The following is a 19,400-nucleotide window of genomic DNA, read 5'->3' on the forward strand; positions in this document are numbered from 1 at the left end:
GGTTTTCTCCCAGGTTAAATTCCAGAAATGTTACAGTTTTGTGCTTTACATTTGAGCCTATCATCCATTGGGAGTGGTTTTTGTATGTGGCACTGTATACGTGTCAAGGCTCATTGTTTTTCTCAGATGACTGGCTGTCCAAATGTATTAGCCAATTACCTGGGTACCTCTGTGAAGATTCAGTTGACCGTATATGTGTGGTAACAAATGCGGGTGCTCTATTGTGTTCCACTGATACAAATATGCAGTACGAGGGCTCTTCCAACTCTGCTCTTTGGTCTTGGTTATTCGAGATTGTTAGCATTTTCATATAGATTTTACGATCTGTTTGCCAATTTTTATAAGCATGCCCATCGGGACTTTGATCAGTGCTGTGCTCAACTGATAAATCAATCTGGGGGAGGGTTTACATATTAACGGTGTTGAATCCTGTCGTCCATAAGCACAGCCTATTTATTTTGATCATTAATTCCCCTCAGTGTTTTTGTAACTTTTGGCATTAAAATCTTCCAAATATCTGTTAGGTTTATTCTGTTGTAGTGCGTGTATTTATGCCATTACAAGCGAATTTTTTATTTCAACCTCCTCTTGCTGTCTGGAGGCAAACAAATAACTCCGCAGACTAACATTGCTAGGGGTGGAGGGAAGTGCTCAGGAGGGCTTCTTTTAGTCTCGTTGTTTTATGTGCCCTGTCTTCCACACGTACAACAGAGTGCAGAAAGTGTGGAAAATCAACAGCAACGGTAACATCAATAAATGGGCTGCATTAGTGTCTGGCCTCATGAGAGAAAGGCCCTTTCACAGAAATGTGAGGTTATGCGTCCCTTGACTCTGGATGATGATGTTTTACTCAATGAGGACACGTTTAAGTAGGTGAGGAGAACGGGAGCCCGCTAACGGGCAGCGTGGTGGGGAGCAGCGGCAACGAGTGTGTCTGTGTCGGAAAAGCCCAAAGTCTGATGCTCGTTCCGCCATCCCCGGCAAGTTATACAAGCATTCTCTAAAACCAATCTGTACAAAAAGAGCCGCATTGGATTTCTAACTTGATGCACACGAAGGGCTGAGCGCAATGACTACAGGAGTAAGCAGGCAGTGAAATTAGCTACTGTTCCTTGCAGGTGCCCAGTGCTGTGAAGTTTCTGGGATTTTGCTTTGCTTGCAAACTAACAGGTCAGCTTGTTACTATGTCATGGATACGCGCGGGAGACCAGAGTTTCCCGGATCTGAGAGGTAGGACGTCATTACTCACGGCATGCACAGTTTCATGTTTGCACCATGTCCCACGGTGGGCAGGGGGCCCACACAGGGGCACCTCCACGGACACCCGCCCCCACCGTGTGCTGTGTCGTAGCCTAGAATCTGGCCACGAGTCCAGTACCTCTTTTTAAAATCTTTTAGTGTTTATTTATTCTTGAGAGAGAGAAAGATAGAGCACGAAGCAGGTAGGGGCAGAGCGAGAGGAAGATACAGAATCCGAAACAGCTCCAGGCCCCGAGCTGTCAGCACAGAGCCTGACTCGGGGCTCGAACTCATGAGCCACGAGATCATGACCTGAGGCTTAGTCAGACGCATAACTGACCGAGCCACCCAAGAGCCCCAAGTCAAGTACTTTTTGAGCGAGCCGCAAACACTGCCCCAAGCAGCAGGTAAGCTAGTGTCCCTCCCCTGGCCTTTGTTCTGTGGTCCCCTTGAGCTACTTGATGGCCTGCATTTCTAACTACACAGGCCCTGCAGTCTGAGAAACTTAGCAACAATGTGCAGGGTGCTTGCAGCCCATGGCAGGCTCTCCTCCCCAAGAGTATAGTTATTAATTTAAAAAAATTCTCAGGGAGGCTGAGTGGCTCAGTCAGTTAAGCATCCAACCTCTGCTCAGGTCATGATCTCACAGTCTGTGGGTTTGAGCCCCGCGTCGGGCTCTGTGCTGACGGCTCAGAGCCTGGAGCTGCTCGGATTCTGTGTGTGTCTCTCTCTGCTCCTCCTCTGCTTGCACTTTATCTCTCAAAAATGAACAAAGGTCAAAAAAATTTAAAAATTCACTATACAATGGGAATGCTTTAAATGCTTATAAAAATGTCACATCCAGATCTGCTTGAAGACTGTAGAGTGATAAGGTGTTCATAACCACAGAGGAGCCTTACGTCTTCCGTGAGCAACTATGCTACGCTGCCCACTCCCCTGACCAGTACGCATCAGTCCTGGGCCCCCCGCGGTGCGTCCCAAGCTCTCTGACACGAGAACCCTGCAGGATTTTAAGACCACCACACCTTCCCTGTGTTTTCTCTAATCTGGGCGGATCACCCACAAAGCATTCTACTAATTACAGGCCTTTAAGGCATGGTCATCTCCATTCTAAGTACTCCATCCATATTATCTATCAGACAGCGACATTCTACGGCACATCTACTTTTATGCCTGTTTTATAGACGAGTACACGGGGGGACAGACAGGTGGACTGGCTGTGGACACACAGTAAGGCAGCAGTGTAGACAGGATCTGAGATCCAGAGTGTGTGTTCTTAGCCACCAGTCACGCTGGCCACATCCCAAATCCACCCTCACACAAACCAAAGTATGTCCTTACTTATCTAGCCTTGGGTATCAGCCATCTCTCTTTTTTTTTTTTTTTTTTTTTTGCTTTGTCAGGAGGTTTTAAAAGAAGAAAAATAAACAAAACTAAAGACAGGTTTCGCCTCCACTGTACCACGTGTTCCGAGTGCAAAGCCACGACTGAAGCAGTGGTCTGACTAGTCAGGCAGAAGCCACGGAAACTAACTAGCCAGAAAGGATCTCTATGTTCTTTATGAAAATGTATTTATTTTGTTGGGCACCTGGGTGGCTCAGTCGGGTAAGCGTCCGACTTTGGCTCAGGTCATGATCTCGCGGTTCGAGCCCCACGTCGGGCTCTGTGCTGGCAGCTCAGAGCCTGGAGCCTGCTTTGGATTCTGTGTCTCCCTCTCTCTCTGACCCTCCTCTGCTCACACTGTCTCTCTCTGTCTCTCAAAAATAAATAAAAGACATTAAAAAAAATTTTTTTTAAAGTAAATATATTTATTTTGAGAGAGAGAGAGACTGTGAGCATGAGCAAGGGAGGGGCAGAGAAAGAGAATCCCAGGCAGTATATCAGTACAGAGCCCAACTCGGGGCTCAAACTCAGGAACCAGGAGATCAAGACCTGAGCTGAAGTCAGTGGCTCATCCGACTGAGCCACCCAAGTGTCCCACAAAGGATTTCTAAAAGGGAGAAACAGTGAGTTTACTAAAAGAGCCAGAAAAGTCCTCTCCTATCTTGAATCTAATCAGTGATACTAGCAGGTTCTATTGCATTTCCAACCGAGAGGTATACTTGGAAAGAAGATGGCTCCAAGAATACAGTGACTCATTCTAAGTCGGGTTCTACCTCAGGTTGGAATCACATGACCTTCTCAGCCTTCACAATCCCTGGGCCACAGCTGCGTCTTTGCAAAAGGAGGAGTCAGACGAGGCAGGGTCTACACCACGCCCTACAGTTCTGTGATGCGCACATACACATACTCCCTCCTCCTACACATTTTCACCCACATCTTGAAAAATCACTCACACACTCAATAACTTCATAGATTATATAGAATATCATAGGTCGGCTACTAACGATAATGGTAAGTAACTAGTTAAAAATACTCTTAATCATATAAGAAAAAATGATTCCAAATAATACAATTGGGTCACATGTTAACATATTTGGAATATGCATATTTTCTAGAAGAAAATGCAAAACATGAGCCACCTGGGTGACTCAGTCAGTTAAGGGTCTGACTGTTGATTTTGGCCCAGGTTATGATCTCATGGTTCGTGGGTTCAAGCCCCGTGTCACACTCAGAGCTGACAACTCGGAGCCTGCTTGGGATTCTCTCTCTACTCTCTCTCTGCCCCTCCCTTGCTTGCTTGTGGCATCCCTCTCTCTGTCTCTGTCTCTCTCTCAAAATAAATCAATAAGCATTTAAAAAACGCAGAGCATGTGCCTTGGCTGACGGCATGGGGGGTGTTTCGAATGTCTATGGAAACACTTCTTTAAGTCTATCTCACTTGTAAAATAAAGCGGATTTCGTCCATAATCACTGTGATTAACTACAGTATTGGTCAAGTTAACTTCTAGATATTTAAGTTTTCACTGATGATCCATTTGTACACAATGAAAATGTACACAAACGCTATTTTTCTAGAAAACGGAATCATGTTGAAGTAATCATTGCTATTTATTTCAATACTCATGAAATGTTTATCAATCATGACAGAATATTTATGATAGGAGATTGATTTTTAAAAGCATGAGATGTAATTGAAGAGAGAGAACAAGAACTCAATAAAGAAAAAGAAACACATAAAAGATAAGAAGAAATAGACCATAATAGATAAGAAGGTGGACTGTGGTGGGGGGCTCCTGAGAGGCTCAGTGGGGCATGTCCAACACTTAATTTCGGCTCATGCCATGATCTCACTGTGGTGAGGTCGAGCCCGGTGTGGGACTCCACATCGGGCCTGAGGCCTGCTTGGGGTTCTGCATCTCTCTCTCTCTACCCCCCTCCCAGCCTTCAAAGGCGCTCTCTCTCTCTCTCTCTCTCTCTCTCTCTCTCTCTCTCGTCCTCTCAAAAAGAAAAGAAAATAAAAGAAGGTGGACTACTGAGAAAGACGGGCTTCACAGTCCCCTCTTCTCTGATGACCCTTAGACAGGTTTCTCTCCACTCCAGACTGTCGCGCTCCCTTGTCTTAGGGTAAGAGAACTTCCCACTGTAAATTCTTCCTCTGTCCTTCTGAGATGTAAACATTCCACAACGGGCAATGTCCTTCCCTGGGACCTGGGAGCTATTGTGCAGAGCTGGGACCGTGAGGGTTGAGGGAGCCCCAGTCTCCCAGGGGAGGAGACTCACTTCCTTCAGCACCAACTCGGGAACTGTGGGTGGCCCCCTCCCGTGGACCAATCTTCTGGCTTTTCCACCAGCTCATCCCAGCACTTACAAGCTCCCTGACCTTTTGTATCAAGAGTCAAGTTCAGTCTCTCTCTCTACCGCAATAGTCTTCCCTTCCTCTTTAACTTCTCTGGTATAATTTTTCTTTTGACATTAGTGACTGAGTTTTTTCGTGCTTCTGTATGTTTTCCTGTACTTTCCAATTTTTCCTCAATGAGAAAATTTTAATTATATTAAAAAGATGTCAGGAATAGAAGTCTATCAGTGAAAGACAGAAAAAAAAATAGAATGGAAAATAGTGAAATAAGGCTTAGGTAAGGCAGATTCCACAAACATAAAGAAAATGAACACCAAGAGGAGTTTGAATTAAATGGGCGAGCGGTTGCTTTAACCTGACCACGGAAAAAACTACAGGGGACTCTACGAGCAGACAATCAATTTCTGAACGCGACTGGATTTATTCAAGACGTACTTATTTCTATAAACATAAAAGGCATTTCATGCAGAGCAAATGTGCCTGCAGGAACTGAGATTTTATTTCTCAAAATGGAAACATGAATGTAATAAAATAAAACACAAGTAACAATCATTGCCCATTATGACACAAGCAATTTTAGAAAACTATAGAAAACAAGCAAAATTGGCTATATTGAGATATAGAAGGCCAACAAAGAAAAAATCTAATCAAAACAAATGTAAAGAAATGGCATATGTGGGTGGCTGGGTGGTTCATTCGGTTAAGCATCTGATTTCAGCTCAGGTCACGAGTTCGTGAGTTCAAGCCCCATGTGCTGACAGCTCAGAGCCTGGAGCCTGCTACAGATTCTGTGTCTCCCTCTCTCTCTGCCCCTTCCCTGCTCGCTCGCTCTCTCTCTCTCTCTCTCTCTCTCTCTCTCTCTCTCTCAAAAATAAACATTTTTAAAAATGGCATGTGTGACTCAGTTATAGTGTTGGTAATGTACTGAGTAGATAGTTCTCAATTTTAATCCTAACAACATAGCTACATAAATTATTTACTATAGGGAATTTGGGTTTTTCTGCATCTACAAAAGCATTATCCAAATTTTGAATGAATCGCTTCCTGGACAGCTTTGAATTAATTGCTATCTCCACCCAAAAGCCCCCCCGCCCCGAAAATGGCTTTAGTTTGTGTAATAAAAAAATTACAATGAAAAAAACTCATTGGTAAAATATTCCTTGTGTTTATAAAACAAAAATGTCAATGTGTCTCATGGCTGAATGGGAAATGACACCATTTTTAAGACATTTTATATTCATCTAATAGTTCTCAATAGATACACTGAAAGAAAGTTTAAAAATCCAAAATAAAATAATCCGAATGCATCAGCTCTGGGAATACATAAATGGGGCTCTGAATAAGCCACATTATACTGTTGGAAGTCACTGTCTAAGATGCGTTTATTTTTCTGAATAGGTATTTAATGAATGATATTTATTGTAACAACATGATCATCATTCACCTGAACCTAGGAAATGCTTAATAATCTGCATTTTTCAGCCATTTTTAGCAAGTAAATTTGATAGAATGTGTGTGTGCTGAGTGTATGTATACACACAGTGTATGATATAAAAAGAGAAGGAATGATGGGTGGAAGTGGTGGTAGATGAATAAACTGCCCTGAAAGGTAGTGAGCCCTACCTCTGGGGCAGTTTCAAGTGCAGGGGAAAGAACTGTCTAGAAACAGAAATGTCTGCCCCCTCCCTCTGCCTTCAATGAGTTAGGCAGTGTGTCTTCCAGACTTCAGTAAAACCAGAGGCTCAGGACAGTCTGGTTCACAACCAACTTTGGAAGACCGGTCATCCAACCATGTTTGAGGGACAGTGTAAATGGTTTAAAATTGGAAATCAGACTAAATCATTCTCCAGGGCCCATCATGTCCCTGGATTGTGTGACATCTCTCTCTGTCGCCCACTGGACCATGGAGTTCATTCGTACCTGAGTCCATGTGGAACCGACCGACAGCTTTATCAAGACTTTGTGATTCAGGGGTGCCTGGGTGGCTCAGTCAGTTAAGCGTCCGATTTCCGCTCAGGTCATGATCTCATGGTTCGTGAATTAGGGCCCCTCGTCGGGCTCTGTGCTGACCGCTCAGAGCCTGGAGCCTGCTCAGACTCTGTGTCTCCCTCTCTCTCTGTCCCTGCCCTGCTCACTCTCTGCTCTGTCTCTCAAAATAAAATAAACATTTAAGAAAAAACATTAAAAAAAAAAAAGACTTTGTGACACATCATTCCAAAGACTGAAGAATCCAGGGCTGGGAGTCTGGTCCAACTTTATCTGGGGTGAATTAATTTTACTGCAAAATGGTCACAGAAGCTGTGCTGATTTTGAAAATGTTCCAGTCCTTCAGGGTCAGTAGTAAAGCATGACAGTGACAGCCTCACGGGACAAACCAGAGATGTGGTGTTCCAGCGTCAGGAGCGAGGAGATTAATGGCTGTAGCACAACTGTGTCTAAGGGTCTAAGAGTAAAAACGCGCTTTTCAGTGTTGCTTAACCAAGCGTCCTGAACTACTGGGAGATGTTTCTGTAAAGAAGGCGCAGCTGTGGTGTTGAGACACGGGACAAAGGCCATGTCCTTCTTTTGCAACATAATTAGTTTTATAGACGAGCGTGACTGGACTGTGCGCACCGTGAGCCTAGGGAGACACTCAAGACCATCGCCCTGAATCCGCTGCCACTCAGGCTGGAGAGCACGAACAACACGTCCAGACAGCTAGGGACTGGCTGCCTCCATGAGTCTGTCCCACCTCTGGGCTTCTGTTTCTCCACAAATAAAATGCAGGTGATTATGTCTAGCCACCCCAAGTCATGGGGTTTAAGTGAAGATCACTGGGAAGGATTACTGAAATTGCCTTGAAATGCAAATCGTATTTATTGTCCATTGAGCAACAGAGGCTGTAGAAGAAAGCTTGTGTGGCCACAGTTGGCTGGCTTTTGACTGAGTGCATGGTGGGTGTCTTTCAGAAAATGTGGTCTCTTCAAGGCTTTCCATAACATCTCTAAGACCGTCGTGAGTCTCGGGTTTTATTGAGGTTAAAGACGAATCGTATAACCCATACGCTGCACCTTAGAAATCACCACAGGGTATTTCTTCTCATCAATGGCCACTTGGCCCACGCACCCCCTGCCCATGACCCTGTGTCCTCGGCCCTGCTCAGGTCCCCCTCTTTGCAGACTTTTCCCCCATCACATCTTCCCTCCATCCCAAGTGCAACATGGCTCAGAAACCCTGCAGACCCAGCCCCAGGGAACCTAATCAAAGGATGTACCGCCAGAAGCTGGTCGTCTCTGAGACTGGATGTTTCTTTCCAGCTGCTTAGAAAATATGTTTTTCTCTATATGGTCATAATTGTTTGAAAGTGCCAAACTGAAAGCTAAAGTCCATTTCTCAGCTTATAGCTAGAAGGTCTTTATTCTTTAGACGATTGTGTGAACGAATCACAGACAGATGAAAAACATCTGTTTTTCCTCCTGTCATTTCTCAAGCAAGTATGCAGCATCACAGTGAGCCAGATACGGCTCTGTTTTAGAAAGACTGTCACCGAGGCAGCAAGAGCACCTGTAAGAGACCACCATCATCATCATCACCGTGTGGTGTCCTACACTGGCCAGCCATCGCACAGGTATGAAGGGCACTGCCCCCATCAAGCTGCTGGCCCTACCTCAGACACAGCCGCGAGTCTGGGGGTCTCCACGCCCACCCACACTTCTGACCAAGCCCCACAGTGTACAGCTCCTGGGGTCGGAGACTCACTAGAACAGCCCACAGAGCTCAGAGATGCCCCATATCTCCTATTCTGGGTTTATGACAGAGTACACAAGGCAGGACCAGCCCTCACACAGACACTCTGGGGGAGGTCTGCTGGGCTTCCCCCACGGACTCGGGGCATATCACCGTCTGGGCTTACAGAGGTGCTCCCCAATTGGCAAGCTCCACTGAGCCTTCCTTGAGGTTTTGCCACACAGGCATGATGGACTCGATCACCGGGCCCAGAGCCCAGACCTCCTCCAGTCCTGCAGGCCAGGCCGGCTCACTGCTCAGTCACTTACTCACATCGCTGGATCATCCCATGTGACCAGCCCCGCTCACCCCACAGGCATCATGGTGGCATAAATTCAAGGGTGACCCCCCCCCAGGATCCTGGACATCAGAGACAGTCAGTCCTACAGCTTGGGAATTTCAAGGGTTTAGCATCTCCCCTCCTAGGAAGCAGGGAGAAAGGCCTGGACAAAGTCTTTACCACACGGCACCCACGCTTTACATGTGAGGAGAAATGTGGCAAAAACGTTGACTAAATCACCCAAGTCACAGAGCCAGCAGGTGCTGAGCCAGTGTCGGAACCAGGATGGATGGCTCTGGGATCTCTGGCCACAATGGTCGCACAGCACAAGGCCTCCCAGGTCACCTCTAGGAGTCAGTGTAGACGCTCAGGGCAAGCAAGTTCAAGGGTGTGATGAAGGACATGACAGACAGAGGGGACGGTCCCTGTGGCTCCTTTTCACTGGCAGCTCTAGCTCAGAAGCGGACAGCAAGTGGACTCCATGCCCACCGCTTCTGCAGAAGTCAAAGGGCTTCCCAACGACAGACTATCTTCTTGAGCGGTCATATGAAAGACTTCTGCTCAGCTGACAGTGGTCCACAGCCCCAGGTGACTGACCACAACAGGAAAATTCCCATCAGCCATTTCCTCTCCCAAGCCACATCAGAGGTTTCAGCATTGCAAATAAAAATGACCTCCTCCCCGAAACAACGGAAGATCGGGTACACGTGTATGACAGGAGTCAACGGACTTAAGTTCTGAGTTTCAGACAGGGAATTGTAACATGGGGCTAGAGTAGGAATATTTGTGTTGTGTGTGTCCACATGTTCAAACTAAAAACACTGATCGGTCAAGAGAAAACCACCACGGGAATAAAAGACAGAGCAGAGGGAATCTAGTCAGTGATGTAGTAGCGTTGTGCAGTGACGCACGGCAGCTACACTTGTGAGCAGAGCACAGAGTGACACTGAACCACTACGTTGTGCACCTGAGACTAATGTAACATTGTGTATCAGCAATACTCAAATTTAAAAATTAACAACAAAAGGGCCGTCTGAGTGGCTCAGTTGGTTAAGTGTCTGACTCTTGGATTCGGCTCAGGTCGTCAGGTCACAGCCGTGAGACTGAGCCCCATGTTGGGCTCTCTGATGACTGCAAAGCCTGCTTGGGGTGCTCTCTGTTTCTCTCTGCCCCTCCTGTACTCTCTCTCTCTCAAAATACATAAATACACTTCTAAAAATAAATAAATAAAAATAAATAAATAAAACGTAACAACAGCAGAAGGAGAGACAGTACTTGTGTTGTTCTGAGGATCAGATGGCCCATGTAAGCCCCACTCTGCGCAAGTCCTGATACCTGGTGACAGCACAGGGACTGTCAGCTGCTGTCACTGCTGCTCTTGCGCAGTGAGAACCCGCCACTGGTTGGTGAACCACGCCCCCCACTAGGTACTGTGCAGAATTGTGAATCCCACTCAAGGACCTCATGAAATAGAATCTTAGAAGCAAACATGGGCACGTATCAAACTTTTCAGTGACTAAAGACCCTAGGAGAGGGGCGCCTGCACGGCTCAGTGGGTTGGGCGTCTGGCTTGGGCTCAGGTCATGATCTCGCAGCTCGTGACTTCGAGCCCCACGTTGGGCTCTATGCTGACAACTTGGAGCCTAGAACCTGATTTGGATTCTGTGTCTCCCTCTCTCTCTCAGCCCCTCCCCTGCTTGTGCTGTCTGTCTCTCAATAATAAATAAACATTAAAAAATTTTAAAAGAAGAGTCATTCCCCTTTACCCCTGCCCCCACTCCTGGAAACCACTAACACTTTGTTTCTATGCATTAGCCAATTCTGGATATCTCATCACAATGGGACCACGTGACATGTGGCTTTTTGTGTCTGGCTTCATTCACTTAGCATCATGTTTTTGAGGTCCATCCTTGCTGTGGTATGTATCAGTATTTAGGAGATATTTTAGACAATAAGAAATCATAATGTTTTGTATTTTAGAGAGAAAAAAGCGAATATTTGTATTTTTCTGTTTTAGGAATGTAGCCATTTTAACAGTCACGGGAAATCTTACAAACCAGTTTAGCTAAATACGTAGAGTGTTGTTTAAAATCTTACCTTTGGTCTCATGGTGACACATTGATCCAATAACTAAACTAGTAATGTTTAAGAGAATCAGAGAATTTTGCAAAAAATCTGCTAAACTCACGATAGTCAACAACTGTTTTTGCTAAGTATGTTGACAGAGAGCTTCCATTTTCTAATTCTTTACATTAAAAGTCCATCTTAATATGAACTGGACTATGGTGGTTAACAGGGTGGCAGATAAAATAGTCGGTCTTCTGCGAGCAAGGTCTAGGGCGTCGGCACGGAAGGACTTACAGCTTGCTGGGCAGGGCTGGGAGGTCATGGAGAATCTCCTCATAGGGCTGCTCTGCGGTCAAGGCAGGAACAGATAAACGCTCTTTGACCCTTTCTTCCCAGGCAATTTCAGCTTTCAGAAGCATTTCCTCAATAAACTCAGAGGCAGCGATATCTACAAAAAAACAATACGAGAAAGAGAAGGCGTGGGTGGCGAGATCACAGGAAATGATTCACTTTGAATAATTCTGATGCACTTAAAATGCTAAATTGTATCAACACATAGACCAAAATGAAAAACACTAAAAGTTTATGGTAGGAGTGAAGTTGAAGTACTGCCATTTTTAAAGACTATCTTGTTTTATATCTGTGGCACATTTAATTACAAATGAAATAAAAAATAAAAAAATAACATTCACCAGGTGGTGAGGTGTAAAATCTAAAGTCACGGAGAGGCTAAGCTTGAAAGAACTTAGTGTCATTTTATTCTCTGTAAGTCTTCCTTTATCTTGATGAATCAAAAAGACGAAAATGGTTATACCTTCCTGAAGACTGGGTTAGTATAAAACTTGCAGTGGTCATTCTACAAACATCCTACTAAGTGGGTAGATGGACAAGTAAATAGTTGTGTTATGAGCACACTAAGTCGAGCCTGTCTCTGTGCTCTGTGTTGCTCAATCTGAAATATAATCATATTTCCTGATAAACTTCAGGCAGACAGTGACATCTGACTATATTTCAGTGGTTCTATAGATGTGCTTAACCGAATTCACATGTACTAACAAGGAAACTGGGAGCCAATCAATCTGGAAGAAAAGTTTGCATTCATAACCGGGAATCTAACGGGTGCAACTCATCCTCTTCAATTCCCAAGACTGGCCGGCATGACCGCCTAAGCCTACAATTGGGTTCCGCGGCTTTGTGGACGGGAGGGGTCATGCAGCCGCTACGAGGAGATCATTTATGCCAAGATTGTAACACCGCTTGTTCTAGGTGGAATCCTATCCACCAAACGAGTAGAGGCTTCCTGGCCTTGGGTGATTATTTGGTCTCACCTAACGGCCACATCTCAAACTGCCTTTCTCCTCCAGATAATTTTTTATGTGACCATTCCAAATTCAAGGAACACAAAATGGCAAGAATACTGTAAAATACTGATGATGATTTTCATCTGCCCAGTCGTCATCCGGGTGTCTACTGTTCTGTGTACTAGTATTTTATCGGGTTCATTCTTCTTGGTTTCGGTTTAGACGTTGGTACTTCCAGCATTTACTTGCAACCCTCACTGCATTATAGCTCTTTGTCCCTCTGTGTGAAAGAAGTATTTTCTCTCTTTTTTTTAAATGTGTATTGAAGTTCATTTTTTTTCTTTTTTCATTTATTAGAGAAAGAGAGAGGGAGAGGGGCAGAGGGAGTGAGAGAGAGAGAGAATCCCAAGCAAGTTCATAGCTCAGTGCAGAGTCGGACGTGGGGCTTGATCCTACGACCCTGGGATCATGGCGTGAGCTGAAATCAAGAGTTGGATGCTCAACCGACTGAGCCACCCAGACACCCCAAGAAAGAAGTATTTTCATTCAGTCAACAAATGATTACTGAGAGCCCATCACTGTCCCTCGTGACCAATCAGGTATGGAAAACGGCTTATCTCGATGGTGGACTCAGTAGGGCCAACATGGGCAAAACTGGGTTTTGTCCTACATGGCCACCATATCCTGAGGTGGCCAGTGCTGAGGCCGGACCAGACATTCAGTTGTGCCCTGGGCTCTCGGCCTGTGGACTGCTTTGGATGCCCATTTGGGCACATTTAGGTCTAGAGTGAACTAGACCTAAAGGTAGAAGTGTGACAGACGGGAGTTCAGACACTCAAGCGTCAATCATATAGTCTCTTCTCTGGGAAAGAAGCCAGGGACATAAACCTGAAAAATGTGATCTGTTGGAACTACAGTAAACAGAGGATGTGACATATTACACAATACATTTTCTAAAGAATAGAAAAAAAAAACTATAAATTTCTATTTGCCCTTTTGATATATGACATTTTGAAATTTTTTATGTTCATTTTTTGGGAAAGAGACATAGATCATGAGGGGGAGGGGCAGAGAGGGAGGGAGACACAGAATCCGAAGCAGCTCCAGGCTCCACAGTGTCAGGGCAGAGCTCATGAACTACATGATCATGACCTGAGTTGAAGTCAGATGCTTAACCATCTGAGCCACTCAGGTCCCCCTTAAAAAAAAAAAAGTAAACACATGCTTTTGTAGTTAATGCTAAGATCACTACACCATCATTCATATTAGCCTGATTCTAAAGTTTGAAAGTATAAAGCTATCTTCGAGTTTTGTTTGTTAAATCTTCAGTTTATTTGAGCAGAAAGATGGATTAGGGGCGTCCGGGTGGCTCAGTTGGTTAAACATCTGACTCTTGATATTGGCTCAGGTCATGATCTCACAGTTCATGAGCTCGAGCCCCTCACTGGGCTCCACACTAACAATGGGAGCCTGCTTGCGATTCTCTCTCCCTCTCCCTCTCTCCCTCTCCAGCTCATGCTCTCTCTTCTCTTTTAAGATAAATAAACATAAAAAAAGATGGATAAGCTTAAATTTTAATTTTTAATATTTTAAATAATAAATATTTAATACTTAATTTTAAATTTTAATAAAATTTAATTCCAAAATAAAAGAAGTAGAGAAAAGTGTTCATTGTGTCTTAGACTGGAGGTCAGTCATGTCATCCTGAACCTGTAAGTTCATCCACTGAGAAATCTCAGGCAGAAAGTGTTTTTAGATTATTAAATGTATTGCAATAGGAACAAATAGTATTAAGTTATTTAGATCAATTACTGCCTTCAAAAATTTTATGTCATTTTATTACTTATGCTATTATTTTATTTGTTATTTAGATTTTTATTTTTAATAAACAAATAACTGATTAGGAAATCTGTCAAATTTTAGAAGCTAGAAATTGAATACAGCATCTATTTTTTAAATTAGTATATGCATATATGCAAGAACAGTGGTAAAAAGAACTCTAGAAACTTTCAAAAAGATACTTATCAACAATAGTCACATTAAGATTTTCAAAGTTTTGGGCCACCTGGGGGGCTCAGTCGGTTAAACCTCCGACTTCAGCTCAGGTCACGATCTCACGGTTCATGGGTTCAAGCTCCGCATCGAGCTCTGTGCTGACAGCTCAGAGCCTGGAGTCTGTTTTGGATTCTGTGTCTCCCTCTCTCTCTGCCCCTCCCCGTTCATGATCTATCTCCCTCTGTCTCTCAAAAATAAATAAATGTTTAAAAAAAGATTTTCAAATTTTAAATTAGCTTAGAAAGTCTGTCTTGATTTCTCACAATATACCTGCCTGTGCAAAAGAAAATATTATTATTGTTTAAAATTACTCTGGTGAGGGGGCATCTGGGTGGCTCAGTCAGTTAAGTGTCCAGGACTGTTATCTTGGCTCAGGGCATGATCTCACAGTGTGTGAGTTCGATCCCCATGTCAGACTCTGCGTTGACTGTGGGGAGCCTGCTTGGAATTCTCTGTCTCCCTCCGCTCTCTGCCTCTTCCCTGCTGTCTCTCTCTCAAAATAAATACACGTTTTTCAAATATTACTCTAGCGATCAAGTAGATATTTGAAATGATAAGAAACTAGATAAATAACAGCAAGAATATATTTTAAAGCCATTGACATGGAAGGAATCGCTGCCCAGGAAATTAAAGCCCGGGAAGCAAATTGCACCAAAGCCCAAGGGCACCCTATAAACAGAGCCCCTCCTCCTGTTCTTGGACAGGCGCAGGGGGGTGGGCACAGGAGTTAGTGAGCAGTGCTTGGACCAGAGCGCGCACAGAGGCGGACTCCGGTAAGGATGACTGAACAGCTTCGGTAGGACAGGAAGAAGACAGTAACTGCTCCGTGGTCCCAGGATGCTATCACCCACCTGACGCCTTCTCTTCATTGCAGTTCAGAAGGTTTGGATTCGCCTGATGCATCAGAAGAAGTTTCACCAGGTTTGTCTGAAACATTAAAGATCACGGAGATAAGAACCGGTGTGCTGGATGGCCTCCAGCACCTTAGATTCTGGGGGGTGAGAAGGTGAAAACATAACCCACACTGAGTGTTTCTTACTCTCTCTGCTGCCAGATGTTTCCCCTTCTTATTAAAAAAAATGGCAGACACTCCAACAAAATTTACCTACCAAATGAGGAATAAATCGCTGAGGATTTGACAAGACTCACCTAACGCCTTCCAGGTTTATTGTAGGGCGTCTTTGGGGAGGAATGACATAGTCTACGCATTTTGTTTTAATTTAGCAGCTCTAAATTAAAGTCTCACCAGTACTGTCTAATCACAGCAGCCCCACAGATAACATGAACTGAAGTCACATGGGAAGTGAGGGAAACTTACTCTCAAGTTTTAAGAAGAAAACAACATTTTTAAAATATAATAATTGTCAAGGTGGTTTCCATACAACACCCAGTGCTCATCCCAACAAATGCCCTCCTCCACGCCCATCACCCACGTTCCCCTCGCCCCCACCCCCCATCCACCCTCAGTGTGTTCTCAGTATTTAAGAGTCTCTTGTGGTTGGCCCCTTGGTGAGAGATTAACCTATGTTTTAAGCCTTATTATAAAATAGAAATCCAAAGAATACATATAACATACATGTACTACTGAAAGCAATAATGAAATAGTTTCCAGGGTGTCCAACTTTTTAAAATGGGTCACTCTTGGCATCTTTCCGTGTTTCTTCCCCAAATTATCCCTAATTCCTAAAGTTGACCACTGTCGTGAATTTGGGGCTATTGCTATGTTTTCTTTATAGGTTTAACCCTTACATACAGAAGTATGTCCAAACAACATATTTCCCAGTTGTTTCTGTTTGTGACGTTTATAGAAGTGAAATTCCAGTGTCTATATTCATGGATGCGTTGCTCTGGTGACTTAACAGTGCATTTTTGAGAATCACCAGAGGCCGTGAATGTGAACAAGATTGATTCATTTTCTTGGCTGTACGTAACTGCACTGTACAAAGGTATCGCCATTTGTCTGCCCCCCTCAGTGGACATTCAGGTCATCTGCAGTCACTTTCACAAATAATGATGCTACAAATACTCTCCTTTATTTGTCTCAGGACACAGGTTCAATGGTCTCTCCAGGAAACAGCACTCAGGGGACAGGAATTGCAAGGCAAAGATCTGGATATCATCGAAGTGGTTAGACTGCCCCAACTTCTCTTCCAAAAAGCTCAGATTTACACTCCCATCCCCAGCACGAGTTCCCGTTGCTCCACGTTCTATTCAATAATTTTGTACATTTACATATTGCTAGATTCACATTCTCTCCAACACTTGTTATTGTCATTTTAAAAAATTTAGCTACTATACTGCGAATCAAGTCTTATTTGTCTAGTTTTACTGATTTCCATGATGGCAAAGGACACTGAACACCTTTTGATGAGTTTAGTGGCCAATCTTAGATTTTCTTTTGTGAAGTGTCTGTTCAAGACTTCTTCGCCCATTTATTACTGGAGGATCCGTCTTTTTATCAGTGGTCTGTGTTCTTTGTGTGTCCAGATATTTCTTCCCATTCTATGACTTGCCTATTCATATTCTTGAAAATGTTTTTTTAAGAACTGAAGGTTATTTTCAATTTGTTTTGCTCTTGTTAAAGTGCAACAACACCTGTACTTTTTTTCTCTAGAGGTTAGCACTCTTCATGTTCAAATGACTCTTTGCCTACTCAAAGGTCATGACAGTAGCATACTATTTTTTCTTCTAAAGGTTTTATAATTTTAACGTTTATATTTTGGACCACCTCAAGTGAGTTTTCACAAATGGCACATAAAATCTCAAATTTAGGGGCGCCTGGGTGGCTCAGTCAGCTGGGCGACCGGCTTTGGCTCAGGTCATGATCTCACGGTTAGTGGGTTCAAGCCCTGTGTCAGGCTCTGTGCTGACAGCTCAGAGCCTGGAGCCTGCTTCGGATTCTGTGTCTCCCTCTCTCTCTCTCTCCCCCTCTCTCTCTGACCCTCCCCTGCTCGTGCTGTCTCTCAAAAATAAATAAAAAAGCATAAAGAAAAAATGTTTTAAAAAGCTCAAATTTATTTTGGTCCAGCACCAAAATGTTTTTCATATTTCTTGAAAAAAACTCTTTTCGTTCTTACTGAATTGCTTTACTACCTTTGTAGAAAATTAATGGAATCCATATGTCCCTGCCCACTTCTGGACTCTGATCTATGTGTCAGTGATCTGTTCGTCTAACCTTACCTCATCCCTAACTACCTTGATTAGTGTAGCTTTATAGCCCCTGTTGAAATCACGTAAGTGAAAGGCTTACAAGTGAGTCTTGAAACGATTGTAATTTTCTTACTTTTTAAGTTAAGTTTGTTTGTGTAGGTACTTTGTGTCACTGTGTACACTTTAGAATGAACTTTTCAATTTCTAAAAGAAAGGGCTTAGGATTCTGATTGGAATTGCTTTAAGTAGATACTGTATGAATTTTCTATGGATTTTTAAAAAGTACCACAAATGTAGTGCTTTCAACAAAAACGAAATGATTATCCTACAATTCAGCAGTCTGACATGTCTCACTGCGTTGAAATCGGGGTATTGGCAACAGTATATTCCCTGGTGGTTCTCAGGGAAAATCTGTTTCTTGATTTTTACAACTTCGAGAAGCAACTCATTCCTTGGCCTGTGGCCCCTTCGCTCAACTTTGAACCAATAATGCTGCATCTCTCCCACCAGTTTTGCATAGCCCCACCTCTCGCAGGCTATTTTTGCATAGCCCCACCTCTCGCAGGCTATTTTTGCATAGCCCCACCTCTCGCAGGCTATTTTTGCATAGCCCCACCTCTCGCAGGCTATTTTTGCATAGCCCCACCTCTCGCACACTACTTTTGCAAGGCCGCACCTCTGGCAGACTGGCAGACCCTGGGTCAGGAAGGACTCCTTCTCTGCTTTTAAGGACCCATCTGGGTCATCCCTGAAAATCTTTCCATCTCAAAATCCGTAACCCACCACGACTGCAAAGTTCTGCCTTGCCAGGTAACGAACCTATTGACGGGTTCTGGGTTATGAGGGTGTGGATATCTCTGGGGGATAATATTCAGCCTTCCACAGAGAGCTCAAACATACCCCTGTCACTACGCAGGCATGTGGCTTGCCTCTCCATTGAGTTGGCTCTTCTGTCATTTCTCACTGCAGTGTTTCATCGTTGTCAGTGTAGAAATCGTTTGTTAAAATATTTATTAAACACATTATGTATTTTGTTTTTAATGCTATTGTAAACAACTTGATAAAAGCACTTAATGGTTCTAGTTTTTCCATTTTTTACTGATTCCTTTGGCACTCATCGTCCTTTCTCCATTCCCATCTTTGTCTTTTGTTTCCATTCCTTGCTTTATTATACTGACTAGAACGAGGCAGGCTTCTCCAATCTTGGGTTTTGCTTTTGTGCCCTGCACTGTGACGTCCCCCCCACATGGGAAGCTCTGATTGGCATGCAAGCACACGGAGACCTCTCCCCACCCACCGATGGTCGCTCTTCTTAGTATTCTCATTAAAAAATTAATTCGATTTTAAACAGTCTGCTCATTGTTAGCTTTCCCAAAGCCAATTCAAAAACAGTGTTTGGTTTTTCAGGACACAAATTATATCAATAACATGTAAATTACAGTACAGTAGAGAGATTATATTTAGAAGTTTATTTTTATTTCCAAGTAGATAGTTTACTAAAGAAAGAATCTCTTGAAATCTGAAAGATAAAATATAGAGAGCAGATGCCCAGGACATGGAAATATGTACTGAAAAGAGTTTGGATTATATTAAAGACCAGTGAGATTTGCTTGCACTTAAACCATATGGAAGCAAAGAAGGAAAAGAAAGATGGGGAGCAGGAGAGAGAGAAGGACTGAGGAAGAAAAGGAAAGAGAAAAGGAAGAAGAAAAAGGAAAAAAAGGCAAAAATTAGCCAAGATTGCCTTTGGTGTCCACAAATTTGGGAGAACAGTAATAAACCTACAAGCTTTCATATCTCAGCA

At 43.6% G+C, this 19,400-nt stretch overlaps 1 protein-coding gene across 1 annotated transcript in view; it reads right to left on the reverse strand.

Annotated features, from left to right (window-relative positions):
• The window catches only part of MYO16 (myosin XVI), a 465,799-nt gene that overhangs the window by 308,251 nt on the left and 138,148 nt on the right, over positions 1–19,400 (reverse strand). Inside the window, exons 8-9 of the mRNA XM_029938403.1 lie at positions 15,298–15,373; positions 11,385–11,538 (exon numbers count right to left, since the gene is read on the reverse strand). Coding sequence (XP_029794263.1) covers positions 11,385–11,538; positions 15,298–15,373 — 230 coding nt within the window. The remainder of the gene's footprint in view (positions 1–11,384; positions 11,539–15,297; positions 15,374–19,400) is intronic.

This window comes from Suricata suricatta, chromosome 4 (assembly GCF_006229205.1).
Source record: "Suricata suricatta isolate VVHF042 chromosome 4, meerkat_22Aug2017_6uvM2_HiC, whole genome shotgun sequence".
Classification (NCBI taxonomy): domain Eukaryota; kingdom Metazoa; phylum Chordata; class Mammalia; order Carnivora; family Herpestidae; genus Suricata; species Suricata suricatta.